This window comes from Melanostigma gelatinosum, assembly GCF_949748355.1.
Source record: "Melanostigma gelatinosum genome assembly, chromosome: 1".
Taxonomy (NCBI): Eukaryota; Metazoa; Chordata; class Actinopteri; order Perciformes; family Zoarcidae; genus Melanostigma; species Melanostigma gelatinosum.
Window position 1 is genome coordinate 9,102,499 of NC_136634.1, and position 14,809 is coordinate 9,117,307.

Here is a 14,809-nt window from a genome sequence, read left to right on the forward strand (position 1 = left end):
CTCCCACTCAGACAGACAAACATTACATTACATTCATTACTTCAGTTTTTTTTATTTTTGAGTGTGATCTGATTTGTGTGACCCATATGGGCGTGCAATATTGCTGAAAAGCTATCTTGGAAGACATGGCGTCATCAAACCACTACGTTAGGTGATCTCTGAGACAAGCAAAGTGTCTCTCTATCCTCTAATCGCTTAGTAACTTTGCATTCCCACGACACACTCGGTGGTGGGAAAAGACATAAATGAGGACAATCGTTTTTGGTTTCAATCATAACGGGATACAGCTGTGGACAAATGTTCAACTAAACGGGTGTAGCTAAAAGGTTTCACAAAATTGGCTAAACAATGGGGTTCAAACAAAATACTGAATAACAAAGTGTGGATATAATACAATACACAGAACAATTTATATTTGAATGAGGTGCTATATATACCCATCAACAGGTTTTTTGATTTTATTACCATATTCAAAGATACAATATCCTGTAGAAAAAATATCCATCATTGTACATGATTATCCCCGATCCATTCAGCCTGATTAAAAATGAAACCAATCTCCAGTCTAAAATAACACACCCTCCTACTTTAAAATGTGTTAATGCCAACAATGCCAATAAGGAGGTGACCTTCCTTTTGTTCAGGCATTAAAGGAGGGTGTGTCTGAACCTCACAAGTTAGATGGAAGCTTGGACTGCTTGTGTTCGGTCTCGAAGATCTTAGCAGGGGATCTAGCCTGGGAAGAGTGAACACCAACCGACTGGTTCTGAGGTTCAGGCCCTGAATGTGTCCGACTAACGGGAGCAACTTGACCCAGGATTGGGCTGTAGGGTTTGCTGACAGCCATGGGGGAGGAGAAGGGGCTGGTTCCCCCTGCTACCCCTTCTGAGGAGCCGCTCATGGCCAAAGGCCTTTCCTGGTGTAAAGAGCTGGAAGAGCCTGAGATAGTCTTTATTTCCTGGGTAAAGAGATCCACCGAGGACTCGGCCCTCTCGTTGAGTGTACAGGCCACCCTGGTAGGGCATGAGGTCTGAAGGATTAGAGGGCTACGAGAGCCCACAGCGCTGGGGAGCTCACTGTGGTAAACTGTCCTTCCCCTCACAGGGCTCTGTATGCTAGGACTGTGGACTTGAGGTGTGCAGCAGGGCGAAGCTTCGGCGGAGCCATACTGGGCCAGGGAGGCGAGGGCCGAGTGCTCGGCGAGAACCTGGGGGAGGAAAACAGACTGGAGACCTGCAAGGCTTTGCTGCGCCAGGGAGGCTGCGGCCCCAACTACAACTGCAGACCCTGGCTGAATAAATCCAGTGGGGGACTGAGCGCTGGTGATGAAGGGAAAATGTGTGAGGTTCAGACCACTGGATGTCCTGCCTGCTCTGTCATGACTGTACCCCATCTGCTGCACGGTGGCGTGAGAGGGCTGCTGCAGATGGCTTAGTATGGGGCCGACTGAGCTGGAGATGAGAGGGCTTATGGTGGAGAAAGAGGGAGTTGGGAACCTCACTGCTAGCCTACCCGGCGCCCCCTGCTGGAGTAAACCTATCGGGTGTGGTGGGGTGGTCATTGCACCGTGGAAGGGCTGAGAGTGGAGCTGAGCAGAGCAGGTGTAGGAGACAGTGGTCTGGGCGATGGGGAAGACTGAGGCCATGCCAGAGTAGGGGGGGTGGTGTGGGAGATGGTGTGAGGGCAGAGGGGCCAGAGGCTGCAGGCTGCTGGTGAAGACGGGCTGGGACTGCAGTGTGGGTGACACGGGCCCAGCTGCGAGATGCTGTGCCCTGAGCGACGCCAATGTGGGAGTCTCAATCCCCGATCTGATTTTGTTGGAACTGACAGGAGAACTGGGCCCTGAACCACAGCTACTGGTCATGTTCGCTCCAACATGGACTTTCTTTGGATGGCCGATGGGGTCCTTCAGGGAGCCTGGAGCCAGAGGATGGTGGAAGAGGATGGGGAGCAGCTGGGAGTGGTGGGCTAAGGCCAGAGCCAGCGGGGTGGTGGCAGCAGCAGCCTGAAGCGGGGCCTGAATCAGCGGGGCCCAGATGACCGGGGTGGGTGATGGGGGAACGGGGAGAAGGTGAAGGCTCTGTGGGCTGGTCTGGATCAGCTCCGTGCATTGGGCCATGTCACGGTCATGTTGCACTATTCTTTGGATGATCTCGGTCTCTTGGAAGTTTAAAGTGCCAGCACTTTGGTGATGCTGGACTTTATTCTGCAGAACAGAGTTCCTCTTCCCTGTTAAGAAAACACAAATAAGGTCATGCAATTATCTTTTTCATTAATGAGAGCATACACCGCAAAATATGAGGACTACTCCACAGCACCATTGCCTTGCGGCTTTAAACTAGAGAGAGTTTAAATGTCATAGCATAACATACAATTTCCATATATCAGCAACCAATTTACATGGATGTCCGGTTCTTATGTGAGGCGTTACAGTACAATGCGGCTGAAACAGCAAAGACGGAGTGGGATCCAAAACAGTACAGAGTACAGACCATGAAATGATTCTTATTCGTATTCTGTATTTCTTAACTTTCATATTCATAATTCTTATTTAATTTGGCTAGTTTGTCATGGATTTGTATGTATGAGTATTTTATTGTTTGGTATTGGATTCATAGTTCCTGCCTGAAGAAGATCGTTAATCCAAAGATTATGGATGAATTAATAATGCGAGAATAATCTGATTTACTTTAATCAATCGTGAGTGGTATGATTGGTGATATTTTCTTTGTAATATTTCATTTTTGTGTCCTGAAAATAAATTCAATCAAATCAATTAATGCTTGACTGCTATAAACAATTTGTTATAGCCTTGTTTTTAAATGTAATATATGAAGAAGAAGAAAGCAAAGCAAACTATCAAACTTATATAATTAATAATATTTAACTGTAAAACATGAAACTAGCTTCTATGTACAGGCAAGTGACTCACCGATGCGGTCCAGGCGGTCGAGAGCCACGGTCTCGAAGGCCCTCCTCATCATGGGATACTCCTCCAGCACCTCGTTGAAGTTGTCCACCGACAGAGAGTACAGCCGACAGTAGTTTTCAGCTCGCACGCTGGCCGTCCTCCTGCCTCGGGTGAGCAGGCAGATCTCTGCAGAGCAGATACGGGAAAAGTTTGTACCATTTCTTTGAAACACATCCTGCTGAGTGAAAGTCAGAAACATCAAGGTTTTTTTTTTAAATGGGTGATTCATATGAAGTACTGTATGAGGATTTTCCACTTCTCTCCGACATGTTGTGTGATACATTACAGACACGTGTATATTTTTGAGATCCATTCATCAAAGAAAATGCAAAAACAGTATCATTAGTGTGAGAAGATAAAGCATGAAACGGCCGATGCCTCTGAACCCCACAGATGGAGCACTTAATGCAATTTCTGCAGCTTACAGTTTGTCCCGACCTCATCTGTCGTGCCAGAGATCAGAAAAATAAAATAATTCGCCATTTGAAAAAAAAAAAAGTAAAGTGGACATATTTTTCAGGACGGCCATATTGAGGATATAGACACAAACACACACGCACACACAGACTCACACGCTCTCTCTTTTAAACACATTTCCTGTACTCATTTACCACTATCACATCAGTGTGTGTGTGTGTGTGTTCAGCTGTGTTGAGTAGCTGTAAGCCAAAATATTAAATGTTTTGTGATTACCATATCATCAGGTTGTATCAAAGTGTAAACATTAAACATAAAAATATGGTTAGAAATAATTGCTTGAGTTGTCAGATCACACCGCCTTAAAAGTAAATTATACATTTATATTTCCTAGTAGATATTTGATGATGAAATTTCCCTTTTCTACACAGCCGGTTACAGACAATGAGACGATGTAACATGGGCGACAACAAATTGAAAGTTCCGGATTTCAGCTTTAAATATGGCATGAACAACGGGGAAAACCTCACAAATAGAATCAAAGATCACACAGCTTTGCCCCTCTTAGTCCCGAGCCCTTTTAAGGAGATGACGTGGACAATTTTTCCCATCTGTAATAGTCAGGGCAGTTAATCTGCTGAGTGCCAGAGCAAAATAAATCAAAACAAATCACACTATCAGCACTCCTTCACATACATCCATACTGACTCAGTGTCAGCTACACAAAATATTAGCATGCAGTCCACACAGCAGCTTGTGTGCAGACATTACCTCCAAAATAAGAGCCATCGGACAGCTTGGTGGCATTGCTGTTCTTGGTCAGGACACTGACGACACCGTGCTGGATGAAGTACATCTTCTTGCCGATGGTTCCCTCTCTGATGATGTAGTCGGCCGGCTGGAAGACCTCGAAGCGCAGTTTGGTCAGCATGGAGGTGACAAAGGTCGGATCAGCGTTGGCGAAAAGCGGCATGGAGGCCACCAGTTTGCGACAGTTAAAGTTGATGATCTCCTGCAGAAGACACAAAACAGTGTTTTAGCTGTTAAGGCGAGGCCTTCGCATCAGAAATGGCAGTATAACGACATGTGCACATTGAAATCATAATAAAAGCAGGGCGGTTAACGGCTTAGTGCTCCGTTAATGAGGATCTGTCTCATAAAGTCTCCAGCCGTTACTAATCAGATTACATGACGATTAACATTATCATGCAAAATAAGGGAGGCATATTAGATTGAGTAAATAACTAACTGGAAACCATTCGATCAAGCATGCTCACGTCAAACAAAAAATCGATTTAGCATTTATAAGCTGTATGTACACATGTAATACATGTTTAAGTGGATATATAAGGACGTTTGAAGTGGTGGTTAATGCACAGTGTTTCTCAGTAATTAGAAATGATCCTATGAATAACAACTATGCTTTACTATATTGTCATTCACTATCTGTTTATACAGCAGCCTCCATTTAAGGGTATCAACAGGAGGAGTTATAGTTGTTGACTAACATATTCATTTACACGTCTATCTGCTGACACCTCCATCGCATTGTGTTATAAACCATTTACTTGTGTTTCGTACTGCTTATAAATTCTAAACAGTAAAAGTAAATGTAAAGCCAACATTACGATGACTCAGCAGTATCATCATCAAGGCGACAAGTTAGATGACTTCTGACCTCTCGCAGTGGCTCGTTCAGCTCCTCCAAAATGCTTTCCTCGTCGAACACCTTGCCCTGATAACGGTGTTCGTAGTACTCGTGGATCCTCTGCCGCATGCTGGCAGGGAGCTTGTGGAAGGACATGTACTGCTCCACCTGCTTATACTGCAACAACGAAACAGGGATTGCATTTGTAAAACAAGAATAAAAATAACAATAATAACAGCAACAATAACAATCATAATAGTTATTATGTCACTTAAATAACTGCAAGAGAAAATGCAAAGTCATGTCAGAATGTATTAAAGTGATTGATGTGTTGGCTCAGAGGTGGACTGTAATGCGTCTCATTATGTTAACAGTCAACTGTCGGGCCATCTGTGAAACCTGCCCACAGAGCGATGTTGGGCCTCTGTCCCATCTGACAAATACAGTTGCGCTCTGCAGGCTGCAAGCTAATAACATTAACTACTGTGTCCTTCAGCGGTGTACTCTACTGGCAAAGCACCATGAATGGTCCGTGTACCCAATCTATGTAAGTTATGTCCTGCTGCAAGTTGCTGTTTAGCTTTTATCAACGAGCTCTTTAACTCTTCCAGATGCCTCTCTGTGTTAAAAATCCCCAACAGCAGCTCACAAATCTTTCAGTGATCACTCTCACATGTTGCTCTCTATCCCTTCTCATCCATTCGTCTCCCTCTGTGGGGCTTTCTCTCACTTAAATGCCTAAATATTTATGACAGGTGGGGTAAGTATTCACACAAATACGTTGTCACTCACAATATCATTGTTTCCATTTAAAGGTACAATGTGTAACAATTTCCAACAAATGTATAGACCGATACAAAATATAATCCCTCTCAATCATCCCTTCACTGGAAGCGTGGCAGTGTCTGTATCTGACCCTGCCCTCTGCCCGTATTTTCTCTTTTTTTCTTATGTTGCATGTTTTCGGGACATTTCTGGGCGTCGGCAAAGAGCATTTGGACCCCAAGTGGGAGCGTAACCCCCAGCCAATAAGCAGGATGTGCAGCCCGGTCTCATTCCATTTGGAACATAACCGCCGTAAAAAATCTGAAAATAGCGTTTTTATTCTTTTGATTCATGGCTTTGTTCTCACTAATGCCGGCCCCGTCTCTTTATTCACTCTCTAGCTCACGCAACCACTGCTGTTACTCACACACTCACTCACTCACGCACTCACTCGCTGAGCTGGAGAGGGTTTTTTTTAAATGTAAACAAAGCTCTCTGGAATAAAACTCTCTTGGACCTAAAGAAAGTTGATTTCTTTGAAAGATATCAGCCACGCAGGGAGCAAACACCGACCTTTTCTTGGTACTGCCTCCTGGAGGAGTCCAGAGACTGAATGAGTGCAGTGGCATGCCCCACAAACATGGCAAAGCAGGTTGCGCCCACAATCATGCTGAGGATGGTGAGCCACACGTCAGCCATGCCGATAGGGGGGTACAGGCCGTACCCGATGCACAGCATGTGACTCATGGCCTTGAACAGGGCGTAGGAGTATTGCTGACCCCAAGTGTCATTCTGTAAGAGACGAAGAGGAGGAAGGAGAATGTTTATCAGCACAACATTAATGCTGCAGAAAATCTATGTGAGCCTATTCGCAGTTTAGGACAACACCTTATAAAATGCATGTTGACTTTTGCATTGACATAACTGTCCTGATTTATTCTTTGGTGTAAGTCTATTGCAGCTACTGGTATACCTAATAATATATTCTGTACGTTATACTGTATATTGAATATGATGCAACGAATGATTATTTTCATTATCAATTAATCTGCAGATTGTTTTCTCAATGAATCGATTGTTTGATCTACAAAAAGTCAGAAAATTATGAAAAATGCTGATGATAATTTCCCACAGCCCAAAGATATGCACTAAAATATCTTGTTTTATTTGACCAACGGTCCAAAATACGAAGATATTTGGTTTACTGTAATATATGACAAAGAAAATATCCACACTCCCACATTTGAGAGGCTGGTGCTAAATAAAGCACCAGCTTTAAATTAGAGTTTGGAAGGAAAAAATACCATTAAATATTATTTATTAAGATTACCATTCAAAAATGCTGTCTTTGGACTGTGATCTGATTTGATTAACAGCAACCAAACAAGACCCACAATTACATCAGATTATTTTGATTTAAATGTTGCTAACTCCTGCTTCATGGAAGCATGAAACATCTTTTTCTAGCTGAGACCCGCCTACGTCTAACCAGCAAAACGAGCACAGAAAAAAACCAAAAAGTTTGTGTTCTTGCAGGACCCCATCGACTACTTCGTCCACTTACCACCATCTTGTTTCTAGTGACCCAGCAGTCAGCAGGGAAGTCCTGCAGCATGGGAACCAGGAACTGCAGACAGCCATCCCAGTGACACAGCAGCAGCATCATACCGATCAGGTTCATGATGCGCACCATGGCGCTGGCCAAGTCATAGGTCATATGGAAAACCTGTCACACAGATTATCAGCATTAATACAATTGAAACAACTAATTTCACTTCTCTGGCATGCAACCAGAGGATTTGAAATGTACAATAGGTGCTTTGTGGGCCGATGGGCACAGTGGTCCTACATCAGACCATACTGTTCTTAATCTTCTATAGATCACCAGAGGCTGTTTCAGTCTTGCGTAACAATCTGCAAGCAACATTAATGGCCTGTGGGTGCAGCCTCAGCTGGAATTATAAAAATAAGATAATGCCGGAAAAAATATATGTTATTAAGTCAGTTGGTTGTGTGTGAGCATCAGAGGGAAACCGACAAATGAACTCTACAGCTTTAAGAACATGCACATTTGTTTTTACAATATGCAGTGTCAAGTATTTTCATTGAAATAGAAAAAAATGAATTTGGTAATCCAGACAAGATTACAAGATAGGTGGAATCTGCTAATGCAAGGGAAATCTCACCATGTACAGCACTTTAGTCAGAGGACAAAACTATTTTGAATGAGATTTGAATTTGGGGCATTTTTCTTCCAACACAAATGAATGAAATGATTAACAAAATTGCTGCTGATTAATTTTGACTGAATGTTGCAGCTCTATTAGTCGTGTATATGGAGATCCAGAGAGCCTTTCCATGCAGGATCTACCTCTTCCCACTGGTGGATGTAGCGGATGAGTCTGGAGAGGCGCAGCAGCCGCAGCAGACTGAGGATCTTGGTGAACCGGACAATCCTCAGGGCTCGGGCCGTCTTGTAAAAGTCTGAGTCGATGCGTGTCTCCACGATGAGAAAGATGTAGTCCACGGGTATGGATGAGATGAAATCCACCACAAACCAGGACTTCAGGTATTTGACCTTAATCTGATGCGGGTCGAGGATGATCTCCGTGTTGTCCTCCTTGACGATGCCCGTGCGGAAGTTGAGGACCAGGTCCATGAGGAAGAAGGTGTCCGAGACCACGTTAAAGACGATCCAGGGCGGCGTGTGCTCGTCCTTGAAGAAGGTGATGCCCACAGGGATGATGATGAGGTTCCCCACCATCAGCAGCAGCATGGTCAGATCCCAGTAGAACCTGTAACACACGGCCACACACATAACTCACGTTGTAGAAAACAGCGGGCGAAGGTCCTTCAGGTTCACTCCTACCTTTGACAAAATAACTGCGTTGACTGTTTTAATGCGTGGATTAATACGCTATTTTTGTGGGTTGTTTGTCATTTGTATGACTTTCATTGAGATTAGAGCAAAAATAAAAACATGTGCTGGTTCCAACTTCTCAAATACAAGGATTTAATGCTCGTCTTTGTCTTTGGTCCAAAACATTTTAGACAAATTACAATGGGCATTTTTTCACAATTTTTGTAGATTTTACTGGCAAAATGATGAACAATAATCAGCAGATGAAAACGTCATGGTCTGTAAAGAGTGAAATGGTGGAAAGATCCTGACACAGGAACAGATTATGAACAGAAACCAATTTGATCAATGGTTTCCGTTCGGTTCACACAGGAGACTTTTAAGCCAGAGTCTGAATGTGTGTGTGTGTGTGTGTGTGTGTGTGTGTGTGTGTCTATGTGCATACTAAATATGTGCTGCATATTCAAAGCAATTTGGGACATGTAGGAACTTCAAATAGAAATGAATCTCTGTGCAACTTGAGGTCTAATTCTGGAAGTCAAAATCCATTTCATTTAAGTAGATTTAGACTGTTCAAATGAGCAGAAACAATGCAAACAAACACATTCAGTCCAATACTGGGTTCCTGGACGGACGGAGAGGAAAATATGTTATTGGTATTCATCCGAATTGCTCATGAGGAAATTTTGATTTTCACAACTAACTTAATCCTCAAGTACCAGCAGCAGAGTGTTCGATTTCCTCAGGAATTGCTTGAAAAATGTCGCTGTGTTAAGTTTTTGTTCACAGTTAAGTCAGCAAATTGGATTTCAAAGTACTGCAAAATGTTCAAATTCATAGCTTCATTAACAAATCTTGCAAATATTGCACAGGGGACAGTGCATTACTGCACCTGCAGACCATTTCACTGACTCTGATCAGCTGACTGTGCACACAGCATTCACGCCACAAAGATCAGACAACTTGCTGGTACATTCTGGTGTTACCATGAAAATACAGCTGACAGTTATGGGTTCTCAAGACCTCTACTGGTCCAGAAAGGAATCTTGCACTATTTGGGTCAGAGTGCAACTACGTCAAAGAGCATGAGAGCAGAAAGAGAGGGGAGTTACAAGCAAAGTGAACACAAAAGGCTTAAAATGGTGAAAGGAGCTTAGATCAATCAGGACAGCTGAAAAAGGGATCACATTTGTACTAGAGATACTTATCTCGTGATGCCAGAGCGCAGCTGAAGCCCAACAGCCTGCATGCAGCTCAGTGGCTTAACACACACCTGTACTGTGGCTCAGGCCCACCAGCAATCATATTAACCATATTTACGCAGCGTGCCAGTTCAGTATGTCTGCTGCTCTATCCACGGACAGCTTGACTAAAAGACAGCAGTTACTTATGCTACGAACAACACAGACTTTCTATAAAAGATACAAGGAGAAGATACATTGGTTTGCTGAGCCGATGCACAGTGGTCATGGAAGCAGCGAGTGTTTTTAGGATTGGATACAACAGTTTCTCGGACAGCTAAAAAGACCCAAATAACCTTTAGGTTACCGGTAACTTAAAATGGAAACTGCGGGATGAAGTGTCCTCCTTAAGAGGCACAGAACCCTGCTATCTAAAGCTCAGAGAGAGACCCAAACTGGGCTTTAAGTAATGACACCTCATAACACATGTAACAGCTGGATGTCCTGATTCCTCTCAACACCATTTCCATTTCAACCTCTCAGTCTCTGTGTGATCGGTGTTTTGTGGAGAGTGTCCCCTCCCCGTCCACACCATCTCTGCTCCATTAGACTAATTGTACTGTAATAATCTCCACTGATGTGTGCTTCTAATATCTCGAATGGTCATGTTACCCTATTTTGATTACCCATTTCCCAAGCCCCTGCTGCACTCTCTGTAATCCATTGCCCTCGCTAAATGATCAAAAAAAAAAAAGTGGAATTCAGATGAGTGGGAAAAAAACTGCAGTGACACACATCGGCATACAACTGGCCAGTGAAGATATGATGACAGCGAGCCTCAAGGTTAAATGTCATGAAAATCCCTTGATGGCCGCGATGAACAGAATGCTGGTTTGCATGCAGCGTTCCATGAAATGTAGAACATGCATAACACAGCACAGCATGTGTGTTAAATTAGAGGATACAGGTTGGCTTAGTTTGTTGCACACATTTAATTTACAGGCAGAGACAATTGGTTTGTTAGATTGTCATATGAAGCATACTTGTGGGAATGAAATTATGCACACAAACACTCCCACAGGCCAAACTAAATATCGATTTATATTCCACATCTGTATGATTTAATTTGACTGTCATTGTGCTAATAACAGATTTTGTATGCCAGTCAACTCCTTTACGATACATTCTGACTGATGTTTCCCTGTAAGAATGGCCTGTACAGTGCGAGTGATTGAGTTTTTAGAAAAGGATCATTTTGTAGGAATTAAGCCATTTATGTATATGGATAGCCTACCGAGGCACATTTAGCTTATGATATCTATTCTGCTGCAGGCTCACACACCTGGTTATCATAACATCATCACAGTGATGAAAGAAAAAGCAGTCCTTTGTAAAGGGGATCAGTGTGTGTCTATGATATTAAGTTAAGAGTGACCTTATCATATTTGACAGTATTTTATGTCTCATCAAGATTTGGCTGTTCTAAAATGATCTGTTTTTCCACATTTTTATGTCAAACAAGCCTAAAAATGTGTGACAGGATCACTGCTGCACTTTTTTGTTTGTTTTTCCTAAAACAGCCGTTTGTAAAGAAAGATTTTCTGCACACAAATTACCTAAAATCACTGTACGGATGGATTATCCAGAAGCCAGCAGACTTTACTCGCTCCCTCTCATGCTCCACGGCCCTCTCACTCCCCAACATCCGCAGGGAGAACTTGTTGACACCCGGTTGGAGCATCGCCCCAAACTGCCGGTGCATGAAGCCGGCTTGGTACAGCCGGTCGTCCTCAGGTATGATTTGCTCGGTGCCCTCCAACTTAATAAAACTTGTCTGGTCAAACACATATCCTTGCCCGGCTACGCCACTCAGACCACCCGTTGCTCGCTGCTGGGCCCCGGGGCTGTGCTCACCGGGGTAACTCTCTCTGACGCCCGCCTCGGGGATGAGGCACTGCTGCTCCGCCGGATCTGACCCGGGAGGATGCCGCCCGGTGATGGAAGAGAGGCTGCCCCGAAATACGCGACAGTCCCCGTTCAAGTTGGTCTTCACAGTAACGTTTCTCTCAAAGTCTTCGCTCCTGGTCTCCTCAATACTCTTGCAACTGCTTGCAGGAGACGGAAAGGAGAAATGTTTTAGCCGAATACTTTTCCTCTTAGTGTCCTTGTCGCCGTTGTCTCCTTCGTCAATCACGATGGCTTTTTGCCCAATGTTTTGCGGCAAGCTGTACAGCCGTTTGCGCATGGAAGACTGAAATATTTCCATTTTGAAGAAAGAGAAGAGATGCGCTCTCAGGACAGCCCGTGAAAACAGAGGGATCAATCATGAATCTCGTAAGGGTGCCACTGGAGGCAAACAGTGACGGCGCATCCGCAGGACAGGTTGTATCTTATTTGACACTTGGGACGTTCCTCTCTCCCCCGGTTCAAACATTGAGATGCGTCAACGATATACGTGGTTGCTTCAATTCCGAAGGTCATGTGAAAGCGGTAAACGGGAAACGCGTGTAAATCCAGGTGAGCCCACCGCGTGCAGACGAGAGCGCATCAGGATGCAGCATGCTGAGCGTCGGACGTGCCGGAGTGGGAGACCGCTGCTGCTGAGTTCCTCAATGACAAAGCATGATCTCCACCTCCCCAAAATATCTGAGCATTCTGTCAGTGCGAGGCGATGACACACATGCACGCAGCCAGCACCGGCGTTCAAAGAGCGCTGACACCACTGATCCATCAGCCTCCCGCTTTAACGTGAATATCGATGGGCTTGGGTTGGGTTGCCATACGAGCCTGCACGGTACATGCGCTCACCCCGCCCAGGACAGCTGGAAGAGGAGGATTCAAGGATGCGATCCAGCCTTGGAGTTGATAGTTCACTCGCGGAGAGAAAGCGAGTGAACGCCAGAGAATAAAGTCAGATCTTTATGCATCTAACAAATGTTTGTCGCCAGGCCCTGCACACTGAAGAAACAGTACTTGTGTCATAATCTGCCAGACAAATTATGTTTATTATGTTATTAATATAGTTTTAAGCTTTAGAGACACATTGCGATATAATAACACCAGTCAGCCTACAAGTGGTCATAATACTCAACAGTCTCAGAACTGGTTCAAATCCCAGACGAGCCCACAACTCTTTAGTTTGACTATCGTATATTTATCAAGTAAGAGCTGTGCTGACAAATACCCACATGTTGTGTGTATAGTGCCAGTGATTTAACACTATTTACATTATTACAATTTATTACAATTACAATTTAAATCACTCTTTTAAAATTTTGGGGGGAGTTTTTCCTTTTGCGAATCGAGGGTCTTAGAATAGAGGGTGTTCTGTACAGATTATAAAGCTCATTGAGGAAAATCTGTAATATTGGGTTATATAACTAAAATTGATTTGACAATATACTGCCTTAATTTCTCCAGTGATCTATAGAACATGTTGTATCCATGGTAGCCCTAATGGGTTGAAACATCTCCAATAAACTGAAGAATTAGTTGTGTCCAAATTTACATCCCCACATCTTCTGATCAACTTTTGAACCTACAGCTTGAGGAGAGAAGAATGTGAATAATGTCCAATACTTTCCTTGTTAATGGGGGATTTGTTTCAACTTTCATTACTTACTGTGATGATAATACATCGAGGTGCAACCTGTTTGGCCAACTACTCACGTTATTATGGCAGATGTATTAATACTCTCAGTGTCTGCAGTGTTTCATTTTTATTCCCCAAAGAAGACATTTTCAGTCGGGTAGAAAAGAGATGAAATCCTTCCTGGCAAAGACCAATACTGCAAATGAATTTGGTTACAGGTTGTTGACAGCTGGTTGCATTACTGTATATGATTCAATACAAACCACGCAGCAATTTAATATGGCCTACTGCCATAAGGAAGAGGATAGTGAACAGTTTGTTTCTGCTATAATAATTCCTCACGATACAGTAATAAACTAATATAAATGTGAATCTATCACAGGTCAAGAGTCTGCTACTGTATGCAACAGATACTATTTTTCGTTCACCTATTTTATTTATTTTCATCGGTGGTCAAACAACATGGGACGGTAAAATGACATGAATTGAATAGAATACAACAGAAGAAAAAAAAGGGACTTGTCCTTCAGAAATGTTCCTACGGAGATCCAAACAATCTGTGTCTTAGCGTCAGCACTTCAAGCTGTCAGTCTCATGAACTACAGGGAATAGAAGTTCACACTATGTGCCCTATTTTGCACCTCCAGTCATCACTCTCCATTATGTTTGCAGGCCCGATTATCACCAAGTGTAGGACGCCATCGCAGATCACATGGCAGGTTTGCACACAGTTTACAGTTGTTTTCGTTACACCTACAGTAAAACTAATGCAGTTTTTAAACAGTTGTAACAAGGGTTGAGTCAGCTTTAAGGTCATTTTGGATTGTTTGTGCTGTTGAACTGTGTTGTGCCATAGTGTCATGTATTTTGTCCACCCCTTTTATGTCAATGAGGATAGCCTAAATATTAGTTTTAGCTATAAGTACATAACAAACTGGCCACTGAGTGTACATGCATGTTCCATGCTTTTCTTGTTGTCATGAACTACATGTGTAGTTTGAATGATTTTAACACCATCATGGGATTTCTATTCACAAAATACCAAATGGGAAACACACACTGTACAGTCGTGAATCTCAATGCCCAGGTGGTGAACTAATAGGCTTCACAATGTTGGGAACATCTGACAAGAACTGATTATTATTTTGTAATATTGCAGATGTTTGGTTATGTTGTAAAACATGACCAGAGAGAATCGTTTAAAGTAGACTCAGTCTGGTCACAGAGGAGGCAAGTAGAACACGTCCAAAAAAAGGGCTTTGGTGAATTCCTTACTGTAAATATTTCCGACAAAGTTTGAAATACCCACTGAATTTGTTGTTAAATACAACCCACTGGCCTGTTTAAGAACTAGACCATCAGATGTACCGTATTC

The 14,809-nt window shown here is 43.2% G+C and overlaps 1 protein-coding gene across 1 annotated transcript; it reads right to left on the reverse strand.

Annotated features, from left to right (window-relative positions):
* Window positions 1-670: 670 nt before the first annotated feature.
* Window positions 671-12,108, reverse strand: LOC306776576 (potassium/sodium hyperpolarization-activated cyclic nucleotide-gated channel 2-like; the record flags this gene model as incomplete). Its single annotated transcript, XM_079267288.1, has 8 exons — window positions 671-2,229; window positions 2,933-3,097; window positions 4,160-4,400; window positions 5,067-5,213; window positions 6,375-6,593; window positions 7,366-7,527; window positions 8,173-8,596; window positions 11,459-12,108. 8 exons carry the CDS (start codon window positions 12,106-12,108, stop codon window positions 671-673), a joined length of 3,567 nt encoding a protein of 1,188 aa, XP_079123414.1.
* Window positions 12,109-14,809: the final 2,701 nt, after the last annotated feature.